Source organism: Westerdykella ornata, assembly GCF_010094085.1.
Source record: "Westerdykella ornata strain CBS 379.55 unplaced genomic scaffold EI97scaffold_1, whole genome shotgun sequence".
Taxonomy (NCBI): domain Eukaryota; kingdom Fungi; phylum Ascomycota; class Dothideomycetes; order Pleosporales; family Sporormiaceae; genus Westerdykella; species Westerdykella ornata.
The window spans coordinates 672,346-697,460 of NW_022986851.1; the positions used below are offsets into that span (position 1 = coordinate 672,346).

General features: G+C 54.5%; 11 protein-coding genes across 11 annotated transcripts; 4 read left to right on the forward strand and 7 right to left on the reverse strand.

Annotated features, from left to right (window-relative positions):
- Positions 1 to 353: 353 nt before the first annotated feature.
- EI97DRAFT_428915 (eukaryotic translation initiation factor 3 subunit B) lies at positions 354 to 2,884 on the forward strand. The gene is made up of 3 exons (XM_033797324.1): positions 354 to 659; positions 712 to 2,260; positions 2,313 to 2,884. Exons 1-3 carry the CDS (start codon positions 394 to 396, stop codon positions 2,712 to 2,714), a joined length of 2,217 nt encoding a protein of 738 aa, XP_033658355.1. The 5' UTR covers positions 354 to 393; the 3' UTR covers positions 2,715 to 2,884.
- EI97DRAFT_428916 (uncharacterized protein) lies at positions 2,795 to 7,582 on the reverse strand. The gene is made up of 6 exons (XM_033797325.1): positions 6,890 to 7,582; positions 6,615 to 6,831; positions 4,922 to 6,563; positions 4,572 to 4,871; positions 4,081 to 4,519; positions 2,795 to 4,031 (listed from the first exon to the last, which is right to left on the reverse strand). The coding sequence occupies exons 1-6, from the start codon at positions 7,251 to 7,253 to the stop codon at positions 3,136 to 3,138; spliced, it is 3,858 nt and encodes a 1,285-aa protein (XP_033658356.1). The 5' UTR covers positions 7,254 to 7,582; the 3' UTR covers positions 2,795 to 3,135.
- Positions 7,583 to 7,947: 365 nt separating this feature from the next.
- On the reverse strand, positions 7,948 to 8,592 carry EI97DRAFT_454063 (uncharacterized protein; the record flags this gene model as incomplete). Its single annotated transcript, XM_033800505.1, has 1 exon — positions 7,948 to 8,592. The coding sequence occupies one exon, from the start codon at positions 8,590 to 8,592 to the stop codon at positions 7,948 to 7,950; it is 645 nt and encodes a 214-aa protein (XP_033658357.1).
- Positions 8,593 to 9,218: 626 nt separating this feature from the next.
- Positions 9,219 to 11,926, reverse strand: EI97DRAFT_446978 (rho-GTPase-activating protein-like protein; the record flags this gene model as incomplete). The annotated part of the gene is made up of 5 exons (XM_033800066.1): positions 9,219 to 10,039; positions 10,088 to 10,369; positions 10,421 to 11,588; positions 11,641 to 11,822; positions 11,878 to 11,926. The coding sequence occupies 5 exons, from the start codon at positions 11,924 to 11,926 to the stop codon at positions 9,219 to 9,221; spliced, it is 2,502 nt and encodes an 833-aa protein (XP_033658358.1).
- Positions 11,927 to 12,355: 429 nt separating this feature from the next.
- Positions 12,356 to 13,892, forward strand: EI97DRAFT_409082 (geranylgeranyl transferas-like protein type i beta subunit). Its single transcript, XM_033796659.1, has one exon. The coding sequence runs from the start codon at positions 12,644 to 12,646 to the stop codon at positions 13,883 to 13,885; it is 1,242 nt and encodes a 413-aa protein (XP_033658359.1). The 5' UTR covers positions 12,356 to 12,643; the 3' UTR covers positions 13,886 to 13,892.
- Positions 13,893 to 14,116: 224 nt separating this feature from the next.
- Positions 14,117 to 15,124, forward strand: EI97DRAFT_463263 (uncharacterized protein). Its single transcript, XM_033801345.1, has 2 exons — positions 14,117 to 14,358; positions 14,477 to 15,124. Exons 1-2 carry the CDS (start codon positions 14,176 to 14,178, stop codon positions 14,948 to 14,950), a joined length of 657 nt encoding a protein of 218 aa, XP_033658360.1. The 5' UTR covers positions 14,117 to 14,175; the 3' UTR covers positions 14,951 to 15,124.
- A 200-nt stretch (positions 15,125 to 15,324) lies between these two features.
- On the reverse strand, positions 15,325 to 16,035 carry EI97DRAFT_446980 (tropomyosin-like protein; the record flags this gene model as incomplete). The annotated part of the gene is made up of 3 exons (XM_033800067.1): positions 15,325 to 15,487; positions 15,571 to 15,875; positions 16,018 to 16,035. 3 exons carry the CDS (start codon positions 16,033 to 16,035, stop codon positions 15,325 to 15,327), a joined length of 486 nt encoding a protein of 161 aa, XP_033658361.1.
- A 292-nt stretch (positions 16,036 to 16,327) lies between these two features.
- Positions 16,328 to 18,249, forward strand: EI97DRAFT_409088 (uncharacterized protein). The gene is made up of 2 exons (XM_033796660.1): positions 16,328 to 16,588; positions 16,645 to 18,249. Exons 1-2 carry the CDS (start codon positions 16,372 to 16,374, stop codon positions 17,826 to 17,828), a joined length of 1,401 nt encoding a protein of 466 aa, XP_033658362.1. The 5' UTR covers positions 16,328 to 16,371; the 3' UTR covers positions 17,829 to 18,249.
- A 732-nt stretch (positions 18,250 to 18,981) lies between these two features.
- EI97DRAFT_365031 (SWIB-domain-containing protein) lies at positions 18,982 to 19,978 on the reverse strand (the record flags this gene model as incomplete). The annotated part of the gene is made up of 4 exons (XM_033795017.1): positions 18,982 to 19,161; positions 19,230 to 19,280; positions 19,331 to 19,783; positions 19,841 to 19,978. Coding segments are annotated over 4 exons (822 nt in total), but the record flags the coding sequence as incomplete, so codon positions are not given.
- Positions 19,979 to 20,522: 544 nt separating this feature from the next.
- Positions 20,523 to 23,739, reverse strand: EI97DRAFT_388922 (secretion pathway protein Sls2/Rcy1). The gene is made up of 3 exons (XM_033796193.1): positions 23,488 to 23,739; positions 21,067 to 23,437; positions 20,523 to 21,016 (listed from the first exon to the last, which is right to left on the reverse strand). Exons 1-3 carry the CDS (start codon positions 23,597 to 23,599, stop codon positions 20,746 to 20,748), a joined length of 2,754 nt encoding a protein of 917 aa, XP_033658364.1. The 5' UTR covers positions 23,600 to 23,739; the 3' UTR covers positions 20,523 to 20,745.
- Positions 23,740 to 24,005: 266 nt separating this feature from the next.
- Positions 24,006 to 25,056, reverse strand: EI97DRAFT_428922 (uncharacterized protein). Its single transcript, XM_033797326.1, has 2 exons — positions 24,493 to 25,056; positions 24,006 to 24,427 (listed from the first exon to the last, which is right to left on the reverse strand). The coding sequence occupies exons 1-2, from the start codon at positions 24,704 to 24,706 to the stop codon at positions 24,186 to 24,188; spliced, it is 456 nt and encodes a 151-aa protein (XP_033658365.1). The 5' UTR covers positions 24,707 to 25,056; the 3' UTR covers positions 24,006 to 24,185.
- Between the last annotated feature and the right edge of the window lie 59 nt (positions 25,057 to 25,115).

A 25,115-nucleotide genomic window follows, 5' to 3' on the forward strand; every position in this document is an offset into this window, starting at 1 on the left:
GATTAGAGGGTAACAGCTGGCTGCATAGTTCTTGTCACGAGACGGGAAATACGCCCGGCGAATTCCTATACTTCTTGTTAGCCCATAGAGAGAGTGGTAATGGTTAATGACTGCGCTTCTAGACGATGGTGTGAGCGCCACAACAGCGGAGGTCTGTCGGAGCACACGGGCTCCTCCGTTATATTCTCAATGGTACTTACATGTCAATTTGATGGTTTGATTTTCTATCTTGGGTTCTAAACATCGGTGAGAGCGACACCAGCGGTGAGGTGGTGCGCTTGAAGGCGGAGTCACGTGATGGACGCTAAACCCCCACTTCGAATTTTAGATGCAGGTTGGGAGGTGAATCTTCCCGATGGGTGAATTTTACGGACGACCACATCACCAGGCAAAATGGCGCCCTCATATGAAAACCTCCCGATCGACGACGAGGAGTTCGACGAATCTCAAATCGACTTTACCGACCTCGAAGAGCAGTATCAGGTCCGCCTGGATGAGGGGCTCGACGCCTTTGTCGTGGTGGATGGCCTGCCCAAGGTCCCGGAAGACAACAAGGCGAAGCTCGTGAAGTTCATTCTCAGGAAGCTGAATTCGGTGGGGAAGGTCAAAGAGGATGGCGTGTACATGCCGCTGAACGAGGAGACGGGTCAGACCGAGGGGTGCGTTCCGGTCTGCGATTCCTGTGAAGCGAGGGGATTGACCGCGATACAGTTTTGCCTTCGTCGAGTACAGCGCTCCCAGCGAGGCGGTTGCCGCCGTCAAGCAGCTCCATGGCACTCCGCTCGACAAGAAACACACCATGGCCGTAAACAAGCTCACGGACATCGACCGCTATGGACGCGAGGGCCGCATTGACGAGGAGTACCACCCGCCCGAGATCGAGCCCTTCCAGCAGAAAGAGCACTTGCGATCATGGCTTGGAGACCCCGACGCTCGCGACCAGATGGTTATGTTCCGCGGAGATAAGGTGGGCGTTTTCTGGAATGAAAAGGAGGACGCGCCGGAGCAGGTGGTTGATCGCGAAAACTGGACCGAGTCGTTCGTGCAGTGGTCTCCCCTAGGCACGTATCTTACCTCGATACACGCTCAGGGTGTGCAACTCTGGGGTGGCAAGGCGTGGAGTAGGCAAAAGCGTTTTGCCCATCCGGGTGTCAATCTGGTCGACTTCTCGCCCAACGAGAAGTATGTCACGACGTGGTCACATAGGCCACTGCAGGTTGACGAAAACCACCCTGTCCCGTCGCTTTCTCTGGAAGAAGATGGCAAGAACTACATCATTTGGGACATCGCTACTGGCAAGCCGCTGCGATCATTTGCTACTCTGGAGGTTCCCACGTCCACCGATGCTGAGGGTAACCCAGTGAAGAAGAAGATGCAGTGGCCTACATTCAAGTGGTCTGCGGATGACAAGTATGTCGCTCGTATGACACAAGGGCAGTCCATTTCCATCTATGAACTGCCCAGGATGAACCTCTTGGACAAGGCCTCTGTCAAGATTGAGGGAGTCATGGATTTCGAATGGGCACCCGCCACTCCTAAGCGGGACGGCGTCAGGACGTACGAGCAGCTTTTCTGCTACTGGACTCCTGAGCTCGGCAGCAACCCTGCGAAGGTCGGTCTCATGTCCATCCCATCCAAAGAAGTGGTCCGTACACGAAACCTCTTCAACGTGTCAGATGCCAAGTTGCACTGGCAATCGGAGGCCGCCTACGTCTGCGTCAAGGTCGATAGGCATTCCAAGTCCAAGAAGTCCATGGCCACAAATCTCGAAATCTTCCGCGTCCGCGAAAAGGGTGTCCCGGTTGAAGTCGTCGACTCGATCAAGGACACGGTTATCAACTTTGCTTGGGAGCCCAAGGGCAGCCGATTCGTCCTCATCACAACCGCGGAACCCCTGGCGCAGACCGCTGTTCCACCCAAGACGGCAGTATCATTCTTCGCACCTGAGAAGGTGAAGGGCGGCGGCGTGGGCAACTTCCGTCACATCCGCACCATCGACAAGAAGAACAGCAACGCCATCTACTGGTCACCAAAGGGCCGTTTCGTGGTGGTCGCCACCCTTCAGTCTCAGCAGTCATGCGACCTTGACTTCTGGGATCTGAGTTTCGAGAAGCCCAAGGATGACAAGGATGACAAGGAGAAGGAGCTGAATGCCAATCTACAGCTCATGGCCACTGCCGAGCATTACGGAGTCACCGATATCGAATGGGACCCGACCGGTCGCTATGTTGCCACGGTCGCCAGTGCCTTCCGACACCAGGTAAATCCAGTGATCAGGAAACCCATTTCTATTCGTGCTAATAATTGCCTAGATGGAGAACGGATACCACCTCTACGACTTCAAGGGCACCCTACTCCGCGAAGAGCACATTGACCGCTTCAAGCAACTCATCTGGCGGCCGCGACCGGCGACGCTGCTCTCCAAGGAGGAGCAGGCCGAGATACGCAAGAACCTGCGCAACTACTCCAAGATCTTCGACGAGCAGGATCTGGCCAAGAAGAACACGGCCAACCGGCAGGTCGTCGAGGCTCGCCGGCGCCTGTTGCAGGAATGGCTGGCGTGGCGCGAGAGCATGATCCAGATGCTCAAGGAGGAGGGCGCCGAGATTGAGCTGAACAACGGAAAGGTGCGGACGGATCATGATGGCGAGGTCGAGGAGATTGAGGAGATTGTCGAGGAGATTATTGAGGAGACGGAGGAGGTGATTGGTTAGTAGTGGTGCGGCGTGAGCATGACCGTGTGCGGGAGATACTTGGGAGGTTATGCGATGTGTGTGGAATTTTCTTGAGCATGCTGGGATCTCTCTAAACTGTAGTGGAGCGCTGCATGGGTCCGGTGCTTAGGAGGGTCAAAATACAATGCTTGTTCACACATGGATAATGGGAGCCAAACATGACACGTTCCCTTCCTGAGAGAAGACCTTAACCCCCCTTTGCTTTTCACAACGTATCCCAACCCTGATTACCACCATGAACACCACGCTAAAGGTCACTCATTACCAATCATACATGTATCCTCTCCGCTCTCTCCTTTCCACTCAAGGAAACTCCCTCGCCAACCCAGTCAACCCAGTTCATCCACGTTTTACCCACTAACCTTACCACCCTTGGAAGTCAAGACAACCCATGTCACTCCTAATGAACAGGCTTCAAGACCTCCCAACCCCTCAACGCCTCCATTTCCTCCCCCGCATCCTCATCCATCAAACTACCCGCCATCTGTCCAGGCCGTCCGCTCACCCCCCTCCTCCCGCTGAACCCCCCCGTGCCCGTCCTCGGCGGCAAGGCCGGCCTATCTCTCCCATCATCGTCATCCATCAAGTTCATCGGTGCAGGTTTTCTGCCTTCCGCTGGCGTGCTCGCCATGCTTCGTCTTGGTGGTGGAGGGTGCGGTTTCGTGGTGGTCGGTGCGACGGGTTCGGGGGTATCTTTGTAGGGCTGCTGCTGTGGAGGTGGAGATTTTGCTGCAGGAGATGAGGGGATGGGTTTGGAGAGGAGGGAGGGTTTTTTCACGGGGACGGGGGGTGCGGGTTTGCGGTGGATTTGGTTGGGGGAGGGAGGTATGGAGAGTTTGGGCTTGGGAGAGGGAGAGGGAGAGGAGGGGGAGGGGGATGAAGTGGAAGGAGGAGGTAGGGCTCGGGTTCTGGTGAGGTCGGGGAGAGAACGGGTGGACGCGGTAGTTGAGGCACGGTGGAGATTAGTGTGGGCGATTGGGGAGGGGTGAGGAGCTTTAGTGGTTTCGTGGAGGGAGACGGACGGCGACGGGTTGTATGGTGGGACGATGAGTTTCCTTGCCATGGGATTTGCCCGTTGGTTGATTCCGGATTTACTACCAGGCATGCTGCTTCCGTTGAAGTCGATCGTACGCGCTCTCGAGGTACCTCGTGCGGGTGGTGGTTCAGGTTTGGAGCCCATGCGCTTGACTTCCACCCAGTCCGGTTCTGGGGACGGCGTGAAGGGGTTACTGGGCCTTTTGGGGTTGGGGAAGTGGTCATTGGATGGGGGCTGAACCCGTGAGCGGGCCGGCAGACCTTGTGAAGATCAATACGAATGCAATCAGTGGGACGGAAGATGCAATACCGTTGTCAAGCCACCACTTCCTGCGATGCGAGCTCGCGGGTGGTAGGCCAGGCTCAATGGCCTCATAACCTAGCAGATCTTCCTCGTCGCTGTCGTCAGCGTTGCCCGCGGCGTGTGTATCGCCCACGACTTCCCGGCGTTGTCGATAGAGCTCTTCGCTGAGCTGTTCTTTCTTCTTCTCGTCCACGATATTGATGAGACATTGAAAGGTTGCGTAGACGGGTCGATGGTCCGAAAACTTTAGTGGCGCGGCGTCATAGTTGATCTGCCGAATATTGTCGCCTTTCCGGAGGACGCGGTCACACCAAGCGGGAATTCGCGCTTTCTCGGACGTGTCGTAAGTGTCTGTCCCAATGTCGTACTTGTATGTGGGTAGAAACGTGATGCGTGCTTCCGAGTAGTATGGGAAAGTTAGACCAGCAACCATTTGTAGGTTGAGCTGTGTGGATGATTAGTCTCGTAGAGATTGTGGATCATGAAAGTCCGCATACCTGATCATTCTCATAGAGCGTTTCAAGATCTCCGACTTGACACAGCTTCTGCACCTTCTCTTTGCTCAATCCGATACGGTAGTTGAAGTCGCCGAACCAAATCACCGTGTCGTGGTCCTCAATCGACCTGTTTCTCTGAAAGCGCAAGCCGTGGCTAATGGTCTTGTAATCCCGATTCCGCTCTTCGTAGTTTGCGAAACCAGCGGCAAGGTGGGCGGTGACAAAGACTATCGAGGTGTTGGCGTAATCCATGCGAACGGCTACAGCACCTTTGTTCCCTGCCATGCCGGACATTCCCGTCTGCGGTGATTGTTAACACCAAGCCCCATAACGGATTCCGTATTCATTACCTTCTTGACAGCACCCTCAACATTCTTGATCAACTTCAAAGAGCTGGCCTTGACGAAGACAGACAGGGAGGCGCCAACTAGCTGACCACCTCTAAGGAGAACATACTCCTCCTTCCCATACTTGGCGGCATGATCATTCAGGCATTTCTTCACAGCATGCTCCCACATTTGTCTCCTCGCGGGATCAGTAGACATGATCTGCTGAGGGCTAAGCTCAACTATCTCTTGGAAGCCAACTGCAACAATTTCCGGATGCTGCTGTGAAGGATCTACAGGAGGACAAAGCCAGGGCGACAGGTCTTCATCGATGCCGTTGGTCCTTCCATTCAGATTGAATGTTCCGACTAGAATATGAATGACTTCCTGTTCGGTGTATTCTGACGATTGCCTGTTCAATTCCGCAACGACGTAGTCATTGATAGGATCATAGAGGTGGACAGGTACTTGGCCCATCAGACGCCCTAGCAACATATCAATGGTATTTTGGCGACCCTTGTCTGCAAAATTGTTAATGTACGTCCGGGTGGCGCTTTTTCGAGCATCCGCAAGGAACCCGGCGAGAGACATCTTCCCATGTCTTGTGAAGGAGGACTTCAGCGCTCCGGTTCCAGCATAAATACGCGACAGCGCATCGCCATTGTCGGCCCACATGGTGGAATGTCTTGCCCAAAAGTCGGCACTGCCACTCTCGCCTCTGTGATTGAGGAATATTTCTATGGCCATTCTGCTGATTATGGTCTGTACGAGGTTTGTACGGTCCAAGCAGTCGAGACAGTTTGTCCTGAATACGCCCTCCTGTTGTAAAATGACGGTTGGACGCTTAACTACCTGCTCTTGACCATTGTTGTTCTGAATATGCTCCTCTGCTTCCTCGGCCAGAAAATAGGCGAACCCATCGGCGGATCGACGAATCCATTGGACAATCATACTTGCCAACTCGTAACCCCCAGGTCCTCTGGTTTCAGCATGGAAGTCATATTCTGTAAGTTGGATGAGCTCATTGCCTTCCTCGCTGTCAACATTGGCGTTCAAAGCACTATGTTTGATATGGTAACGATATCTATCGCTCAGTTCGATTTCATTGGGCTTCTCGTTGCTAAGAAGGTTGACGACGTGGATGGCGCCATAGCTGACTTCGAGGTTTTCGAAGTGTTTGTCGAATGCGGGTTGCGTAGCCTCATGAGATCTCGTGATCGTGATCTTCTGCTGACCGGGAAGTAGACCTGTTTGTTGCTCCCAAAATAAAGGTACACTTCCTCGGACTTGGGTATATGAGAAGCAAAGCCCTGTCGGTGCATAGAAGATGGTCTCGGTCTCCACGAAATTTGCTACGTTTCCGTCATCGTCGATACCGCGGGAATTGAATCTAGTACCAGCTCTTCTGCAAGACAAACGAGATATGAGCGTTAATGACGCGGGCATGCCAGAATGTGTTGTTTTGATAGGGGATGACGAGGATGGCACGATTATCGTCAGCGCGAATCCTCGTATGGCGGAGGTCAAAAGGCCAGAATGGTCGAGGGCTTCTTTTTCACGCGGAGACAGACGAGAGCGGAAGTCGACAAGCGGCTGAATCATGTAGGAGTTCCATAAAAAGCCAGCATCTAGGCTGTCAATAGACACGGTTGCTGCATCCGTAACTCTGCGTCACCCGTCAGCTAGATGTTTCCGCCAGGAAAGGAGCTCCATATACCTCTTTTGTAACCTCCGAGTTAGGTCAAAATCGGAGCTGTAGTAAAAGGTCCCACTACTCAAAAGTTTCTTGAGGGCCAGACAGGGATGCTCTAGAGGAGACTCGCCCTTCCCACGCCCGAAACCCATTTCAAAACCTTCATCGTCGATGGTATCGGTGGGGTATGGGTTAACATCCTCGTTGAGTAGCGCATCGTAGTTCGAGCTGTTCAGACAATCTGCCTAAGCATCAATAAACCCATTCCGTACAGTGAGCGCCGTCGGGGGGTATCTCACAAAATGCCACAGCGTTGATTCTCTGGATCGTCTCGCCCGGCCGTACAGTAGCCACTCTCGAAGCCGAGCTCACGACAACCAGAAAAATATCCCCATTCACTGTTATTAGACCCAGTGTCCCATGCGCATTCGACAGGTTCACGGCTCGGTACTCGCTGAGATCGATTTCTCCAATGGGGGAAAACTCCACCATGGCGCGGGCGCCTGCGGAGGAGCCATTGCTTGAAAGCGACGTTTGGGAGGCGTTCGCGAAGCCATTCTGGTCGGTGGGAGAGGGGCTATTGCGGAGGACGAGGGCGTGGGTGGCAGTGGTGAGGGCGATTGCGCGGTGCGGATATTCCTTGATTAGGACGCGGACGGACATTGTCGGCTTCGGAACATGCGGAAAGGCGACGTCGGAGGGGGCAGAGGCATGTCCGAAGGCGCCAGGAGTTCTCGAGATAGAGAGGTGAAGGTTGGTACGCGGTTTCTTCTTGATCGCCTGTCAGCACGTGTGAGGTGACGGAGGCTCAGCGGTCAGGTCGGGTGGGAGGCTGAGGGGACTGATCAAGGTCGGCGAGCGCACATACTACACAGAACCTTTTCCTATAGCAACTGCCACAAGCGCGCACGTGGTGAAATAGGGCTCGCTTGTTCCAGTGCCATGTTGATCACGTTCCGAAAACGTATATTTATGTAGCCTGGGGAAGAGGTTGCTTGCTTTGAATGTCAGCATTGCGGCACCGCATGTGAATGTTTTATCTGACCCCGCGACGACTTCATAGGTTATCAATACATAGGCGCAAGCAAGACTGTATGGAGAGAATCACGGAAGAACATCACAATAATGAGGAGATTGACAATGTTCTATATTCGCACTCCATATTTAACGTAAAAAAAATCCTCGTTGAAAAAGTCGTCATGTGGTCGTGTCATTCCTCATACCAGCTCGTAAAAATTCAAAACAGCGCAAATGGCCAAAACTGTCATATCCCTACAGAACGGAAAAGATGTAGAGCCAAGGAAAGAAACAAGAAGAGCAGATTCGGCAAGAATTCGTAGGAGCCGTCAAGCTACGGCTAGTCCCGATATTCCCTCCTGCGGCGACCGTCCCCGTCCACAATCACAACCCTCTCCCTCGTCTCGCGGTAGCTGTCTCGCGGATCATAGGCATAGTCGCGACTCTGGCTCCTCCCACGACTGCGGCTGCGCTCCCGTAGGGTGAAGCGCTCGTAGTGGTCGCTCTCGGAGGGCGGCGCACGCACATATCTGTAATGCTCATGGCGCGGCGAGTCGGGCGAGTAGTCTCTCCTCTCCCTCTCCCTTCTGTACTCGCGCTCGTGCATGACGTAGTCGCTGCGGCTCGGGCTGCTGCTTATGCTGCTGCGAGGACTGACGTGGACATAGTGCGCCGTAGTATGATGATGGTGATGATGGCTCGGAGGCGGAGGAGGGGTAGGAGGCGGCGATGGCTGGACGAATACCGGCACGGGCTGTGGAGCTGGAATTGCGAGAGGCTTGGGGGTTGGGACGGCGACGTAGCTGCTCGACGGCGGACGGACGACATTCACATACGACGAGGACGCTGGGCGGGATTCGCGGACCACGGATACTCGCGAGACACGGCGTGACGTACGGTGATGTGGGGACCTCGAGCGTGTGCGAACAACCGTACGGTAGGGGACGACGACGTCCTCCTCCTGCCGGACTTTGACAAGGCACATTCTGGTATCCGGGTGCGTTTCCCAGAGCGAGTGAGTGGGTTGCAAAGCGAGGGGACTGTGATTCTGGCTCTACGTAGAGCTGAACGTATAAATAACGAGAAGACACAAAGGGCACGCTGCCAAAGTGAGGAGCGAAAGGTTCAGAAAAAGGCAGTGCCAGGCGCTGCAGGACTGCTGGCGGCAGTGGCCCCCTAATAAAGAGGCTGGGTCCGGCAGTGAAGCGGCCAGGTGAGGATCAGATGCAGCAGAGAGATCGGGCGTCGCCCCAGCCACGCTGCCTCTTCGAACCTTGGAACTCCGGTTCACAAATCTGGGCACCCGGAAATCTTAGCCTCTAACCCCATGTCCCATGTCAGATCCCGTGAATTCGTACAAAAGGTTGGGTAATCGCTCGCTATGGCTTCGCCAAAAGGTACAGAACAAAAAGAATCAGTCTATGCGCATAGACTTACACACGCTCGGAACCCGACATTCACATCCCATGGCCCATTAAACCACCTCGCCAGCCCAGATATGACCTGGGCAGGCCCCATATCGCGTCCTCCCTTTTGGTATACCGCCCATCGCACTCCAAGATATGCGAACAGCTCTTAAGAAGCTCTGCTTTTGTCCCAGACCCTCGGCGATCAATCATCCATAGGCTTGTCCTCGAGTTGAACCCCACGCGGGCCGGAATCCTCACCCTTCATACTACTCAGGGAATCGCGATTGGACCTTGCCAAGCTACCGGCATGCTTCCTGGGAAAGGGCACACGTGTGCTTGATGGGCTGGGATGTTCTTGTGCATCAGAGTTCCCATTCAGTCCCTTATCGTCGACCACGGGGCTATCCGCCGTACCTGGAACTTCCAGCGAGTTCCTCGAGCCCACTGTTCCTCTCCGTTCAGTCGGCGAAGATGTGTTCACGGGAAACCTCGTTTGACTACGGTCGCGGCGATGTGCTATCCCATTACGCGGACCTGGAGCAGGCGAGGTTGCCCTCGGAGACCGCTGCGCCGCGATTGCTCGATTGCGCTCTTCATAATTGGCGCGGCGGTTGCTTTCATCCGTCGAAATGGCTCGAGGACGTTGCGCACCGGAGGCCGAGTGCGTGAGTGTGCTTGCGCGTTTCAGCTCCCCGAAGATGGCTTCCTTGTGGGCGAAAAGATCACGGATGAGACGGTAGCTGTAGCGCTCATTCATTGTCAGACTTGACTCGACGCGTGGGCGCAGGATGCAAGGTGCCAGCGTATTGGCGAGGGCAGCGACGTAAGTCTCATCAGCCGATGTGAGCTCTATCAGGCGGGTGAAATGTGTGGTGATGGCGTCCAACGTCGCGATGTTAGCGAGGCGAAGCTGGCCAAGAGTCGACTGGATAACTGAGATTCTGGTTTCTTCGGATGTCTCAGTCGCCGTAGTGCTGTATATGGTCTTTACAATCTCGTAGACGTGCGAGGACACCAAAGAATCTGATGCAGTCAGTAACGGTCAAGCTCCTGGACAATCGAACACCTTACCAGGAAGCTCAAGGAGATAGAGTTTCAAGACGCTAGCGACTATAGGGATGTCGTATTTCTCGAGGATCTCATGAGGGAAGGTCTTGCCGGTGTTGATGGCAGCCCGGAGACTGTGGGTTTGCGCGAGAGGGACATCCACCAACCAGATGCCTCGGCGGGCTTCGTCACCCTCAAGGTCTGGGTAGTGGTTGTCCAGGAATGTCAGGATGGTAGTAACGATGACAGGCACTCGTTTGCGGTCAGACCGTGCCCGCGCCTCCAGATCTACGCCAAACGTTTGCTCTAATACCATGGTCAGTGTGAGGGCTCCGAACAAAGCTACGTTATTCTCACCATCGACAGAGTTGTAGTAGTTCTCGTACGTGACGACTTTGGGATGGAATGGGCCGGTCCTGTAGTTCTCCAGCAAGTATCTTACGTCCCCGAGTGGTTGAATCGTCTCTTGGAACAGCATCATCTTGTCGACCGTGCTCTGCAGGCTAGGAATGACGTTGCTGATGGCCCCAGAAAAGTCAAGGATGACAGCCTTGATGGCCTTCAACCTGTCCAACTCGCACCTCTCCATGAACTTCAGATGGTCGATCATCGCCTCTTCCAGATTGCAGCGTAGCGAGTCCAACTTCTTGACGGCCGCCTTGTACCTCTCATCTGCCTCCCTTGCCTCGCGTCGGAGCCTCTCGGCTGGAGTCTCGTTGGGATAAGGATTGTTGAGTGGATTCCAGCCGGAGATCAACTCCTGGACAGCGCCCACTGGGGAGTCCACGGTGAAGCTATCCTGCGACATGGTAGACATGACTGTTCCAGATCTCTCTAGGCCCTTTTTCTTCTCTGGTATCCCCGTGATTTGGAACACTTTGGACTTCCACTGGTAGTTCATCCGTGAGCTGTTTGCGAACGTGTTTCCAACGTTGCCGACGAGGCGCAAAAAGCCAGCAGAGATGAGGTCTTGCCCGATCCTTTCAGCATAGCTCACACTAGTGGCAGCCATGTGCTTTTGGATGTACTCCGTGATATCCGCACCGGTCGAGCAGTTCTGGTACGTGCCGAGAATAGGAACTCTGACTTCCTGCAGTTTGATCGTCTCCAGCACGTGGGTAAGGATCTTTTTGACTTGTTCGGGTTGGTAGGTCTCATCACCAAGCTCAATCGGATCGTCATCGCTCTCCTCAGGTTCGGACATCTTGATCGTAGGGACCTTAACCCTGGGGCTCTGAGAAACCTCGCTCTGCGGATCCTGGAATGCAAGTTTGTCCTCCTCTTCCAGGTCTTCCACGAGTCTACACTTGTTATAGTATTGAGAACGAAATTTGCGGACCGCGTCCGCTTGGCGGTCGTGGAGCTTGATGCGCGCCTGGAGATCGTCCTGTGAGTTTTGCACTCGTGCAGCGTGCTGGTCAGCCCAACGGCTGAAGGGATTCACGACAAGCTCGCGAATGTTAGAAGCGATCTTGCGGTGATTCTGCGCCGCGACCTCCATCTCAGTGCGGACGCCTTCATAAGCCTAGGCCACATTAGCGACTTAAAATATCCCACTGCCCATGTATAACACTAACCTTGCGCACGCTTGCTCCTTCATCGCGCCCAAAGCCGCCAGATATGCGCTCCGTAGCAGGAGTAATGCTGGCCAGGCTGTTCCCATAAGCCTCCTCGGCGTCGGCGCGCAGTCGTGCGATAGTGAGGATCTGCTGGTTCTCCTGAACACCTTGTTGAAGCTTCTGGAAGAGGACTCCAAGCCCTGCACACATTAGTATCTCGTTCAAATATTGGGGTCCAGGTTGGGGATATCGTACCGCCAGCATAGTCGCTGGACCAGAAGGACCCCGCGAAGCCCGATGTCATGCTTGATGTATCTTAAGTCGCAGATATCGATGAGAGAATCAGGTAATGAACAATGACTAGGCGTGACCGCCGTAGACGTGGTATCGTGAACGACAAAGTGTGTGAGCACGGATGACGAGCGGCCGATTACGCAGGCAGGCGTGAAGTGTCGCAGGTTTTAAGGGATCAAGTGTGTTCCGTAATCCGGCGTAGAGTCGTGTGCAGCGCCGATTGCAGGACTGAGGTGGTGGGAGGAGTCGATTGAGGTGAGTGAAGATTTGCTGACTTGGGGAGAGAGTCTTTTAGCTGATTGAGGAGTGCCTGAGCCAGCCAGCTGAAGTTGCATCCAAAGAGAGGCGACGCACCCCTGCCAGGCGCGGCCCACTAGCCGAGCTCTTCTTAAGTCGTCTTCCGGGGGAGCCCGCGCGGCGCTTGTTGGACCCTGTTCATCACTGGGCACTGGACGACCTTCACACACTTACTTGTACGTGTACTCATTGTGCATCCATGCATGGAATCTTTTTTCTGCTGATCCAGAGAGTGTCGGAAATCTGCTTTCGTCCAACAATCCCCCCGCACAGCCAGGTTTGATTGACAACTGCATCGCGCCCGAACATCACCAGAGAACTTTCTCCGATTCAAGCCTGAGATTTAGAGCGAGCAGACTTAGAGTCCTCTTTGCCCTGCAACAAAGGGCGTCAGGATTTCCAGCTGGATACGTGCCTGGGCCAAATAAATATGGCTGCAGCCCCGGAGGTTGGGACAATCCTACACTTCCCTAGGCATGTGAAGTACTGGAGAAGAAACCTCAAGACCCACTTGCCGACCTACTACACCGAAAATGACACGAACCGCATGATGCTTGCCTTCTTCACTCTTTCCGCCGAGGAAATTCTGGGGGACCTAGATGCTGCCCTTTCACCAGAGGAGCGCCAAGGATACATAGACTGGATATACCATTGCCAGCTCCCAGAGGGCGGCTTCCGGTCCTCTCCAGCAACAGACCTAGGCACTGCAAGAGATGATAAAAATGCGGTATGGGATCCTCCGGAGTTGTCCGGGACGTTTGGTGCACTTCTCTCATTAGCCATTCTGGGAGACGACCTGCAAAGAGTGAAGAGGAAGGGGATATTGCGTTGGCTGAGCGCAATGCAGAGACCAGATGGTAGTTTTGGACAAATCCTAGAAGACTACGGCCGACCACCAGAAGGCGGATACGATCCCAGATTTTGCTACATGGCCGCTGGCATCAGGTGGATTCTCAGGAGCAATGTCGAAGGTCCTGTCGAAGGCGTACCAGATATTGACGTCGACAAATTGGTGCAATGTATTCGGGAACGGGAGACGTATAATGGAGGCATTGCTGCAGCCCCGTTCCGGGAAGCTCACGCTGGATATACCTCGTGTGCCATCAGTGCCTTGTCTCTCGTCGATCGTCTTCCTCTCCAATCCTCACAACCTCCAGATACCCGCTTACGGGGACTCACAAAACCTCATCTAACACTGCGTTGGCTTGTCTCGCGGCAGACGTTGACACTGGACAACGACGACGCCATCGACACTCACGGAGAAGAAGCGAGCCTCTCGGCCACATATTGCAGCGGATCACCACCCTCAGATTCTGCCATTCCCGAGCTACCATGGGTTGGAATCAACGGGCGCTGCTGCAAGATTGCAGATACTTGCTACAGCTACTACGTTTGCACATCGCTTCATATCTTAGGCCATCTTGACCTGGTGAACGCGAAACCCATTCGACGCTGGTTGCTCGACAGGACTCAGCACCTTGTACTAGGGGGCTTTGGGAAGACGCCGGGCGACTATCCAGATATCTTGCACGCCTATCTGGGTCTCTTCACGCTTGCTTTATTCGGCGAGCCTGGTTTGAGACCCGTTTGGGCCCCTTTGTCTATAAGTCAGCGTGTCAAAGAGCACATAGAATCGCTGCCTTGGAGAAAGCAGGTAGCAAGCTATGCATAAGCATTGGATTTGTTGATATCCCTCGCAGTGACTAGGCCAGAAAGTGCGATTATGTGATAAGAAAGTTTGAACGTTTCAGAGGCATGCACAAGGGAAGTTGAATATGTTGGTACATACTGTAGACCCTTGCTTTCTCACAAGCCACACCGTGTCAGCCACACCGGCGAAACATTCCCCCATCCCCGCGAACTTTTCCGCAAAGTGCTTGAACTACAGTAGACATTAGCACGCCCAAACAGAGCCCACCTTCTCCAATTCCCTAACCTCAAATCCCACAGAATAAACACACCATGCCCCCCGCCACCAGAAAGCGAAAACTCGCCTCCACAGCGCCCGCGGAGATCGTCTTCGACTTCGACGCGCGCCAGGAATATCTCACGGGGTTCCACAAGCGGAAACTGGCGCGGATAAAGCATGCGCAGGAGGAGGCGGCGAAGCGGGAGAAGGAGGAGAAGGCAAGGTTGAGGAGGGAGGTATGTGCTGGTCCTCTCTTAGATATTTAATTTGGACACTCCAGTGCGAAAGAGACGGAACTTTGTATTCTACACAGTATATGCGGTATGGGACCGTAGTGCTGATTTTGGGTTGCAGTTGCGTAGGCAGCGGAAAGAGGAGCTCGAAAAGCATGTGAGCGAGGTGAATGCCATGTTAAGGAAAGCAGCGGGCGAAGCCAGCGAAGAAAGCGGCAGCGAGGAAGACGCGGAAGACGAAGATGCCGAGTTCGAAGGCTTTGGCGATGAGCAGCCGGAAGATATAGATCGCGAAGACGAGTACATCGACGAAGGTAAATTTACGACCGTTACTATAGAAAGTGTTGGCATATCGAAGGACGGGTTTGAGAAAGCGGGCGGTGGTGGAGGTGGAGAGGAGGAAGATGGCAAGAGGACAAAGGATGGTGAGGAGAAGAAGAAGAGGGAGTGGACGAAGGAGAAGCCAAAGTCGGATCGACCCAAGAAGAGAAAGAAGAAGTTCAGATATGAGAGTAAGGCGGAGAGAAAGGCGACGAGGATGAAGCAGAGTGCGAAGAAGAAAGCCCGGGCCGCTGCTCGAAAAGAGAAATCATGATCGATTGGGGGTATATGTTGGCATCTGCTTAACGGGACAGCCCAACGGCTGAGGGCGAGAGGTGGAGCTCCCTCCCTCAGCGTGCATGACTTGACTTCGCAAACCATAAGATACCCATCCAAGAGTAGATCTGTACATTAAAGGCTCGCTTGCATAGGATATATCGCCTGGATGTGTCCTACTACGGAGAAGACCACCAGAACATTGTATTGTGCGTCTAGATGCGGTCTAGAGCATACATGTGAAACCACCACTCATCTTCCATCGTCTCCATCTCGAAAAGAAGACATTATACCGCTTTCCGGAACGCCCATTGTCGTCCGCTTACAACTATTTGACATGTTGACATAGGTGAATTCAAAGGGGAGCCGAGCTTAGATGTTGGTGAGCTCCTGGGCCAGGTCTTCAAGCTCCTTCTGCTTCTGCTGGTACTTCTGGTTGAGCTCCTCAAACTTGGCCTCCCACTGGTCTCGCTCGTTCTCAAGAGCCTGGACTTTGCGCTCGTAGTGGCCGGATTTGACGTCGGTTTGGCGGAGCCTAATGAAGAGCAGGGTTAGCAGAATGTCCACTTCACAGCCATCCAAGAGTCCGTATATGAAGGGAATGAAGAGGGTACGTACTTCTCGTTGAGCTCGCGGATCGTCCTGTCAGACTCCTCAGCCTCTTCCTCGAGAACCTGGATCTTGCGCTGCAGGGTTTCGGCCTGGGTGCCGGCGGCAGCGCCCGCACCGGCCTCCTCCTTGAAGGTCTTGACTAACGCTTCGAGCTTCTCCACCTCGGCCTCCAGCACCTGGTTCTTGTGGGTCAAGGAGGTGATTTCCTGTTCCTTCTGGGTGTTCTCCGCCTCCAGCGCCTTGACCTTGTTCTTGAACTCCTCGGCTCGGTTGGCGCTCTCGTCGGCCTCGACGCGGAGGGCTTGCATACGCTGCGAGAAGACTTCATCAGCATTCTGGAGCTGCTAGAGTGGGAAGGACTCTCTGGGCTGGACACTGAGTATAGGCTCCAGGCAGAGACCTCCGGACGCTCCCGCAAAGGGGCTATGGCGGGGCATGCATGGTATAGCTTACCTGCTTGATCTGCTCCATAATGACAGTCTGTGTGAGGGTACTTGCGGTATATGTTCAGGGAGGTGGGAGGTGGATTCTTCGAGGAGGAAGTCCTGGTAGGCGTGCGGCACAGGGAGAGAGTTGGATTGTTGTCTGAAATGTGGTTCTTGTTGTCTGGCTCAGATAAACCCGGCATGGGGGGTTCAGCGGGGCGGTCGGACCTTTTTGGAAGCGACAGGGGTGACCTGCCAAGCGTCACAAGCTGAGCTAAACCCAGTTCGGGCCCTAGCAACGGGTAAACAAGCAAGACGGCGACGACATCGACTGCGACATTGACACACTTCGACAATCACAGCACCCAATGTGACAACCGCCATGTCCTTACTTGCTGCTCACGACCAGGAGAATCTGGTGCACAGTCTGCAGGCTGGCGCCGCTGTGAAGGGCCTCAATGCGGGCTTCAAGAGCACGAACAAACCGCCCAAGACACCATTCAAGGTCCCTCTCAACGACGAAAATGCCGTGAACAAAGGTGGAAAGTCTGCGCTAAAAGCAGGCGGAAAAGCTACCAATGCATTCGTTACTCCAGCCGGTGAATATTTGTCAACTATAGTAGAATATCCGCATCTGCTGATCTTTAAATATCAGGCCCTCGCACCGTTCGCGCTCCTCTTGGCATGAAAACGACCAATGCAAAAGCCCAAGCCTTCCAGACTCCCGCGCCCCTCTCCGCTTCTGCAAAAACCCAGAAACTCAGTCCCCGGTTGCGCCGAGCCAAGGTCAAGGTCCATCAGCCAGAAGTTCAAGCTGAGGAAGAAGACGATGTGCCCGAAGTGGAATACGTGCCTCCGAAGGAGATCCCTCTACCGGATGATCTGGACGAGGACATGCCACCCATCAATTGGGACTTTCCCATGTTCAAGGGAGCCAATATGACGCGTGGAGTGTTCTCCGTATACCACAACCCCGTTGAAGACGACGGCCGAACCCGCGGAGAGCGCGAACTCGAGGAATCTCTTGCAAGAGAGAAGAAGAAGGCAAGCGAAGAGTTTGACAAACTCTTCGCGGAGATCATGGCCAAAGAGGATGCGGAGGCGAGACGTTACCTAGGCATCGAATCGCCCAAGAAACCGGCTCCCAAGGAACAGCTCCCCAAGAAGCAGCAGATTCCCGCTCCTTCGACGCTAAAGGCCAAAGCTGCTGCCGCTGCCCTCTCGCCCGCGCCTCGTCCTCGCCCTACATCGGCTATCCCAACCGCAAAATCCAGACTACCGACCAGTCTGCTTGCAAGCAAGAAGGCGCCCACAAAACCTACTCTCAACCCCTCCGCTTCCCGCAACGCCGCGGCCGTGGCTGCCTCCAAAAGCACCATCGGCTACGCCCAAGGCCGCGCAGCGAGTTCCTCCATCGCACCCCGCAAACCTCTCTCCAACGTTTCCCGCCCGCCCCCAAATGTCACTGTCCCTAAACGTCCTACGACCACCTCTTCCCGTCCGACCACCGCCTCGTCTATCCGCAGCCGCTCCGCAACAACCGCATCCACGGCAGTCACGGCACCTCGACCCCGCGCTCCCTTTTCCCGCTCAAGCTCCACGTCCACGAACGCCACGCTCGTCGCTTCAACCCAGCCGGAACAGGAGCAAGAGCTGGAGCTGGAGACGTATCGCACGGCCGAGGACGTGGAGCGGGAGATGGCGCTCCTGCTTCTGCAGGAGGAGGACGAGGAAGGGGATGCGGCGTGGATGGAGAGCTTCAAGGTGCAGCTGGAGGGCCCGGATCCGGTGGATGAGGAGTATGAGGGGTTTCAGTTGCAGCTGCCCGAGGGGTTTTAGAGTCGGGGATGTGGAATTGGTTGAAGGGTGAGAAGGTTGATTTGGGCGGAGGGGTTATGAGGGTTCCTTTCCACTGTTTGAGGGGGTGATCTTTGATGGGGAGCGGGCTTCTGGATATGGATACGGACGTGGTTTTTAGGAGCGCGTGGGCTGGCGCTATTGGTATACTGTCGTTAGTGCTTGCTGTGGGCCTTTTCTTCTCCGAAAAGAGCAATGTTCTTTTTTCGGTATTGGTATTGGTCCATGGGGAGCTCTGTGGCGAAGACCTATTGATGTTTCCCTATTCCCCCCTTTTCCTTTCCTCCCTGGCAAACAGTACTATACGAGTGCAGGGATACAACCACTTAATACCTACTCTTCTTATTCTCCGAGGTTTCTGTACTTGGATGGATGCTAACCCATGCCCTTGCGTATATTCGGGATCTCAATGCACAAAATGCGAAGATATGCCATGTCCGTAGGAGAGTGTCGCTCTCGTCACCTTGAACAGTCTCTCTCCTCGTTACTGTGAGCACACAAGAATTGAACACACTCGTCGATTCCAAGTATATATGCTCCTACTCGTCGTCCAAATACCCTCACAACGCAACGCTCAACTATCCGCCGCGCCAAAGCCGCAGCACAGCTCCCCCTCGCTGCACCTGTGCTACTATTGTATACCTGTACGCTCGCTCCGATATCTCGCGCAAACCGCCATGCGCGACATTCCCGAAACCCGCATCCCCTCTCGCAGCAGCCTTTTTACGCGCAGTAGCCTTCCCAGAGAATAAATACTACGGGCGCCAGCAAAGGCGCCAGACCCAGAATCATCGCTTCGCAATGATTTCTGGAAAGCGGTCGCAACCCAGAAGAGGAAAGAGATTGAGAAGAGGGAAAACCAAAGGGGCATCCAAAGGAAAAAGGATATGCCGTGTTATCGCCATGCCGATGTTTGAAAGTCGACTACAAAATGGAAAGGATTGGATGATTTCATGATCCGACGCAGCAGAAGAGGTAGGGGCAGACGAGGTGCGGTTAGAGAGTCGACCCGTTCAAGTCGTTCAACTCGGACGGGGCCGTCCCGGTTGTAGCCAGAAAAGCCGGGCAGTCGAATGTGTACAGGAACTTAGAAGTGAGGGTGGTTATCGGCACAGCCCTCGGCCTGCTATTCCGCCTCCAAGTTATAGAGGTTTTGGGCGAGAATCTTATTCATGGTGAACATGTTCATCCGGTCCTGCTTGAAGACGGCCCGCATGGCGTCGTCGCACACAATCTGTCGTTTGTCGCTGGGGAGCTGTAGGTCGTGTTGCTTGATGTATTGCCACAGCCGGCTAACACATTCGGTACGTGGAAGCTGTTGAGGTTGTACGTTAGCCGCTACGCTCCGTGTAGTGCCGATATGTGCATGCGCGGTAAACTCACTTGTGTTTCTCCCAGAAACTCTGCCAGCGCTGGCGACAATCCCATAGGTTTCTGCGCAAGTGTCAATAGCTTCCCCGTGTCTTAGAACCATGTCAACCTACGTGGAATCCGCCAGTCCGCTTCTTCTTCTCCTTCCTTTCTGCGCCGCTGGATGCAACGTCACTATCATCGTCGTCCTTGACCCTGTTGGCGCTCTTCCTCTTTTTCTCCTTCTTCTTCGGCGCCGCTGCACGTTTCTTCTGGGTGCCAGCTCCCCGCGTCGACCTCGGCCGCGAAGCCGCGTTCAACTCCGCCTGCAGTCGAGCAGCATAGGCCGCATCGTCCTCCTCCACACTCTGCTGCTTCTTGGGCTTCTTCTTTGGCGGCGTATCTCGTAACTGAGGGGACTCGGAATCGTCGTCAGGACTGCGCTTCCTAGACGTTGTGGGGCTTGCTTGCGCGGAGCCATGGGGACTGCCTGGCTTGGTACCGTTTTGGTGGACTGGTTCGGAAGCCCCGTTCGGCGCATCCATGAACTTGTCGAAGCGTGCCATGATCAGATCGTTTACCGCATCCTAAACGACTTACTCAGCACTGATTCCGACTTTTCTTTTCCGCGCTCGGATTCCTACCTTTTGGTGCGAAATGTCGTAGCCGACCTTGTCGGATATGTATTTGCGGATGCGCTTTGCCGACACCTTTTCCAGATCGCTGGCCGCCAGGATCTCGTCAATTATCGGCGTATACAAGGCCTTGTCATCTTCGGATAGACCTATAGCGTATGGCATGAGCATATAACTCCAGTTTCTCCAAACAGCAACTCGACTTACTGGGGGCCATGATGCTTGGCGCGCGGTTGCACGGCGTACGACCTCCGTCAGAAATAGGTAGTGCTTTCAAGAAGGGACTTGGTCAATTTAGGGGAATGGCGGGGCTGTTGAGTCCAATGAGCCCAGAAGACGCGTGACGAGAATGGGAGCGCGAGGGCGGCCGTGATCAGATGCTCTCTCAATGCGGAAATACGGCGAAGGTGGGGGGGAGAGCTTTGGGCTTTTGCTCAGGAAAACGAGCGGAGTAAAAGAAGGTGCGGATGGAAAGAAACATGCACAGCTGCTTGCCTCTGTAGAGTGAGGGAGAGCGGTGAGCAGCTTGCACCGGTGGTGTAGACGAGTTGTAGAGGCCGCGGGAGCGATGCTGGTGGAGGATGGTAGATGGAGCATGTGAGGTCGGAGCTGTAAGTGGAGTGTCACGCTTGCCGCTTGCCGATCCATCGACCTCGTGGGACCGGGGTGGCTGGGGAAGCCCAGACCACAGCCGCACCAGCCAAACAGCTTGCATGCATGCAGGGCTGTGTGGCGCTTAGTGCTGTGTACCTAGGTACTAGTACACAGTACAGTAGTTTTGATATATACAATTATTCCCACTACACCCAAACAATGAGCATCAACGTGCTCTGTATTTCTCAATACACAGGCGCGAGCCTAAACAACTTGCCCGATGACATGAGGTTTTCCCCATATCAGCCCTTTCATGTATATCACATCACTGCGCAGCCAACACCGTACATCTGCTTCTCGACTGCTCCCCTAATCTGGTACCAGTCGGCTCGACGCTCCGCATACTCGTAGACCTCCTCGGCCCTGAAGATGCCGTGGTAGCGACCAGAGTCTGCGATGATAGTTGCTATCTCCTTGGCATGGTCCGGAGCAATCAGATAGATCTGCGAAAGCTCGCGCAAGGCTGCGAAATACTGGCTCAGTGACTTGTTGCGCAGGGTCTGTACATAAGCGTTGTATGCGTTCATATCACTGTTATCCGTTAGTTAAGAGATCGTTGAGAAAGACGGGAAGCACGGTACCTGATGAGCATGACGGCGCCATCCACACTGATCCTCTGGCGTTTCAGATGTTTGCACAGAGCAGTGAAGAGGCGCAGCCCCACCTCCTGGTTAAACACATCCAGCACGTTCTTGTCTGTACTACCCACCAGCATGCTGGTATGCGACGAAACCATCTCTACAATCTTCTTCGCCGTCTGGCTCGGGCCAATGTCGACAACCCCTGGCGCAGGATTGTAGTCAGTTGGTTGCTGCGTCGTCCCGCAGATGAACTCCACCTCGTCCATGAGCACGTCGATGCCCTTGTTTAGACCTGCAGCTACCCGCTCGTCAAGCATTTGTTCAAATCTTTTCTTCTCCTTGCATGCAGGGCTCAGAAAATCGTCTCGGTCAGTGAGGTGCGGTTGGACAAGTTCCTGCACGTAAAAGACATCCACCATCTGTTGAATCAGATCTCCGACGTTTACGAGTTCGAGGAAGGCGACTAGAGGCGCCACTCCTTGCGTGTTATGATTGGCGACTTCCCTGGGTTTATACGCCGATAAGTGGCTGACGGCTCTGTCGAAGCCAGGCTTGATGTGTCGGTTTCCGAGAATCTGCAGCAGCAGGATGAAGATGTTTTCACACTGCTCCCGTGCCTCCTCCCCGGACTGCCCTCCTAACCGGACAAACCGTGCAGCTCGCTCCAAGCTGGCTTTCGCTTGATGGATGAGGTCCAGGGCCACTTCGATGCTGAACAGGGAGCGTATGCCCTCCAGGCGAGAATTCATAATGGCGGCTTTGGCAGCTAGCTCGGTGGTTGGTGCTTCAAGAGGTCTGGGTGATGCCATGCCGTCGGGAAGGGGCGTGCTTGCTCTTGACGGAACATCGAGTGCTTCGCCGTTTGACGCAGGCACTGGTTGGGATGACTTGGTTGCGTTGGAACCCCCAATGGTAGGTAGTACATTGACAGGCATCATGACGACCTTCTTGAAAGAGGTCAGAAAGTCCCGCTTCGCTGCTTGCCTGCTAATGTTCGACATGAAGTAGGTTTCCGTAGATTCCTCCTCCTCCGTCAGACGCTTCTCCCACGTGTCCACTTGAGCTTCCGCCTTGCTCTTGAAGAATTCCAGCTCTTCCTGCAGATAGAGGTCAATGTGCGGCTCGAAACACTGAGCGATGATCCGCATCGTCTGCTCCTGGAAGTCACCCTTCGAGCCCTTTGTGGGTTTCAGGGACAATGCCAGCTGTACACTTTGGTCAAAGAGACCCGCCACTGCCTTCAAGTATGTTTCGATACTGGCATCGTGTGCGGCATCAAGCAGCGAAGTCAGGTATTCAGATATTATGTCTTCGGCGACTCGGTCGAGAAATGGCGAGAGTACGTCAACCGACGGGGGGAACACTCTGTCGATGATAGCCGCTTCCTCCTGCAATGTTGTGGCCAGACGTCGAAAGAACTCTTGAGACGGCGCCAATGATATGTGACCCGGTGTCGCATGCCGCAAACAGTCTGTTGGATTGCCGAGCTGCTCCTTCTCTGTCATCACAGGATGATTGTGTATATAGGTGTCTATGCCGGCCGAGCCCCCATTTAATGTGACGAGCACGTAGGCGTACCTCTTCACCCGCCCGTCATAGTCCTTCTGTTGAAGTCCCTGCTCAAACTCGTGCAGTACCGCGTTTTCGAAAATCCCAATCATCGTGTTGAGCTTTTCCTCGCGGAAGTTCCAGCCTTCTGAGAAGTCGCTCTTCGCAAATATCTTCAACTGTGCCAGCATCTGGGCCTGTTGATCTGGGTCTCGATAGGTCCGGAACAAGATGGGATCGGTATGGCTCTGCGACTTCGCCAGATCAAAATAGTAGGGCGCTAGGGCACCATATACTTTGCCATACTCCTGTCGTGCCATTCCTCGAATAGACCGTACGCGTGATAGAACGGTGAGAGCGACATTGGGATCCCGTATGTGAGCAATCGGAGGTCCTGGTGCCGTACTCGCGGACGAGAGTGTCATCTCATCGAAACCTTTTTCGAGAGTCGAAGCTCTATGCCGTCCCGGAGGCCTCTCCTGAGAGCTTTGTAATATCTCCTCCTCCTGTCCGGCATCGAAGAGAGTGATGCTAACCTTTCGCGCCGGGTCCGCTTCACCAGCTGCCCCATTAACACCTCCATTTACACCCAGGCCGGTCCTCCGAGCCTCTTCCGCCTCCCGCGCACGCTGAGCCTCCAATTTCCTTCTCATACCCTCTTCGAACCTCTGCCGAGCTTCCACATCACTCCAGCATCCCATGCTCTTCAGTCTCCGTATCCATCGCGTGTCATCGTACACCATCTCCCGCATGCGCTTCGAGGTACGGGCGAATCTGAGCATGTCCGGCACGGGCAGGTAATCGAGGATCGTGTCGATGAGTTCTGGGCGCAGAGTCAGTTACAGCTTCAATGATTGAATGTGGGAGACCAACCTGCAGGAAGAACGGCCTTGGAATCTACAAGCTGCGTGTTGCGGAGAGCTGCGAGGGGATTCGGTGACCGCCCCGCAGGCACCGCCCGCTTGAAATTGGATTTGGTGGCCATGCTGGCCTTGTAGGAGGGCCGGTGGTGGTTACTATCATGTAGGGAGATTCTCCATATTTTGTTGGAAGTGGGTAATAAGCGTCGCGTGGTCTAAGTGCGTGCCCAGATCTATGCTTTGCGGGGATGGGGATGGTCGGTGGTTGGGCCTGCGCTTCCACAAGCAGTCGTTTCCAATCGATGAAGCGCGCACCGGTGCTGACACAGCAGCCCCGAAAGAGTGATACCAAATCAAATAGGCTAGAACGCATTCGCGAGCCTATGCTCTTAACCTTGTCTAGGTTGGAGGCTCGTGTAGTGAGCATATTTGGATAGGGCCGTGGTACAATACGGTGTGTGTACTTTGTTAGGGTAAGTACCCGTGTCACACATGCGCATCGGTACTCATCTATTGCATCACAGTAATGAAGCGTAAGAAACCAAACATACCCCAGCAGAGATCTGGGTGCATGATCAAGCTGGTATTCCGAGTATTATTATATTATCACCGTTCCCTTGCTCAGCATCCTCCCCAAGGTGCATCCGCTACTGTAGCAGGCTTTCCCATCATGAATACCCTCATGTCAGACGGTATATGGCATCATTCGACCTACAACGCGGCGAAGAGACCGGCCATTCCTAGACCCAAACCAATGCCGATTCCAGTGTGGATTGCAGCAGCGCCCGTGGAGGAAGGGGAAGAGGTAGCTTGCTGGGTGGGCGTTCCAGACGATTGACCCGATTGAGTAGCGGAGCCACCCGTAGAAGTCGGGCTGGAGGCTGCGCAGCTGGCAGAGGTGGGAACGGTGACACCATTAGCTTCGCAGAGGTTTTTGGCGAACATGATGGTTGCTGCATTGGTGCATGTCAGCGAGCTTGGACGATTTATGAGAGAGTCGAGAGGGTTGGAGACGTACTGTTTTGATCTTGGCTGTTGCAGGTCGAGGCGACGCAGCACGAGAGACCCTCGATGAGAGTGCTGTTTCCGCAGATGCATTTGATGTCAAGGGCTCCGCAGTTGCCGGTGTTGCGGCCGTAGCAATCCTGGGCGCACTTGGGCAATTGATCCAGAAGTTGCGCGGATGCGAGGAAGCTGAAAGTAGCTAGGAGGGTGACGGCGGCGGCGCGCATGGTGAAGGATTGCAGCAGTATTGCGAGCTACGAGTGAAGGTTGGATATGGCGGAGTGAGTGTGAGTGTGCAAAGGATGGTGGAGGAACGAAAAGGATCAGGTCCTGCCTCGGAGAAGGGGGGGTGTGGGAGGTATCAAATAGAGCCGTGATGGCCCATTCCGTTTCCGTAGCTGAGGCTGATCGGCGGATGGGATTGGACGCCGCCCAAGATTGGGGATGAGGAACTTCCCGCGCCGCCAGCTGAAGCATGACTTGAGGAAGCTCTTGAGGACGGACGGTTTCTGTATGGCATGCCCGGATGGAACTCTACACATGCATCGTTGGGCGCCAACCCGTGAATTGATAGGTGCGCAGACGTGGTTGTGCAGCTTCATGGCGCCCCACCCGACCCTTGCCCTTCTCCTGCAG

What these genes read in the sequence shown, in the direction of transcription:
- EI97DRAFT_428915 (XM_033797324.1), top strand. Translation starts at nt 394, where the DNA reads ATGGCGCCCTCATATGAAAACCTCCCGATCGACGACGAGGAGTTCGAC. An exon ending in GAGACGGGTCAGACCGAGGG is followed by an intron (nt 660 to 711) that starts GTGCGTTCCGGT and finishes ACCGCGATACAG; the next exon opens with TTTTGCCTTCGTCGAGTACA. An exon ending in CCAGTGCCTTCCGACACCAG is followed by an intron (nt 2,261 to 2,312) that starts GTAAATCCAGTG and finishes ATAATTGCCTAG; the next exon opens with ATGGAGAACGGATACCACCT.
- EI97DRAFT_428916 (XM_033797325.1), bottom strand. Translation starts at nt 7,253, where the DNA reads ATGTCCGTCCGCGTCCTAATCAAGGAATATCCGCACCGCGCAATCGCC. An exon ending in CGCTCTATGAGAATGATCAG is followed by an intron (nt 4,520 to 4,571) that starts GTATGCGGACTT and finishes TCATCCACACAG; the next exon opens with CTCAACCTACAAATGGTTGC. An exon ending in GAAGTGGTGGCTTGACAACG is followed by an intron (nt 4,032 to 4,080) that starts GTATTGCATCTT and finishes GATCTTCACAAG; the next exon opens with GTCTGCCGGCCCGCTCACGG.
- EI97DRAFT_463263 (XM_033801345.1), top strand. Translation starts at nt 14,176, where the DNA reads ATGCCCCCCGCCACCAGAAAGCGAAAACTCGCCTCCACAGCGCCCGCG. An exon ending in AGGCAAGGTTGAGGAGGGAG is followed by an intron (nt 14,359 to 14,476) that starts GTATGTGCTGGT and finishes TTTGGGTTGCAG; the next exon opens with TTGCGTAGGCAGCGGAAAGA.
- EI97DRAFT_409088 (XM_033796660.1), top strand. Translation starts at nt 16,372, where the DNA reads ATGTCCTTACTTGCTGCTCACGACCAGGAGAATCTGGTGCACAGTCTG. An exon ending in TGCATTCGTTACTCCAGCCG is followed by an intron (nt 16,589 to 16,644) that starts GTGAATATTTGT and finishes TTTAAATATCAG; the next exon opens with GCCCTCGCACCGTTCGCGCT.
- EI97DRAFT_428922 (XM_033797326.1), bottom strand. Translation starts at nt 24,706, where the DNA reads ATGCGCGCCGCCGCCGTCACCCTCCTAGCTACTTTCAGCTTCCTCGCA. An exon ending in CAACAGCCAAGATCAAAACA is followed by an intron (nt 24,428 to 24,492) that starts GTACGTCTCCAA and finishes GCACCAATGCAG; the next exon opens with CAACCATCATGTTCGCCAAA.
- EI97DRAFT_388922 (XM_033796193.1), bottom strand. Translation starts at nt 23,599, where the DNA reads ATGGCCACCAAATCCAATTTCAAGCGGGCGGTGCCTGCGGGGCGGTCA. An exon ending in CAAGGCCGTTCTTCCTGCAG is followed by an intron (nt 23,438 to 23,487) that starts GTTGGTCTCCCA and finishes CTCTGCGCCCAG; the next exon opens with AACTCATCGACACGATCCTC. An exon ending in GGCGCCGTCATGCTCATCAG is followed by an intron (nt 21,017 to 21,066) that starts GTACCGTGCTTC and finishes AACGGATAACAG; the next exon opens with TGATATGAACGCATACAACG.
- EI97DRAFT_409082 (XM_033796659.1), top strand. Translation starts at nt 12,644, where the DNA reads ATGGCTGCAGCCCCGGAGGTTGGGACAATCCTACACTTCCCTAGGCAT.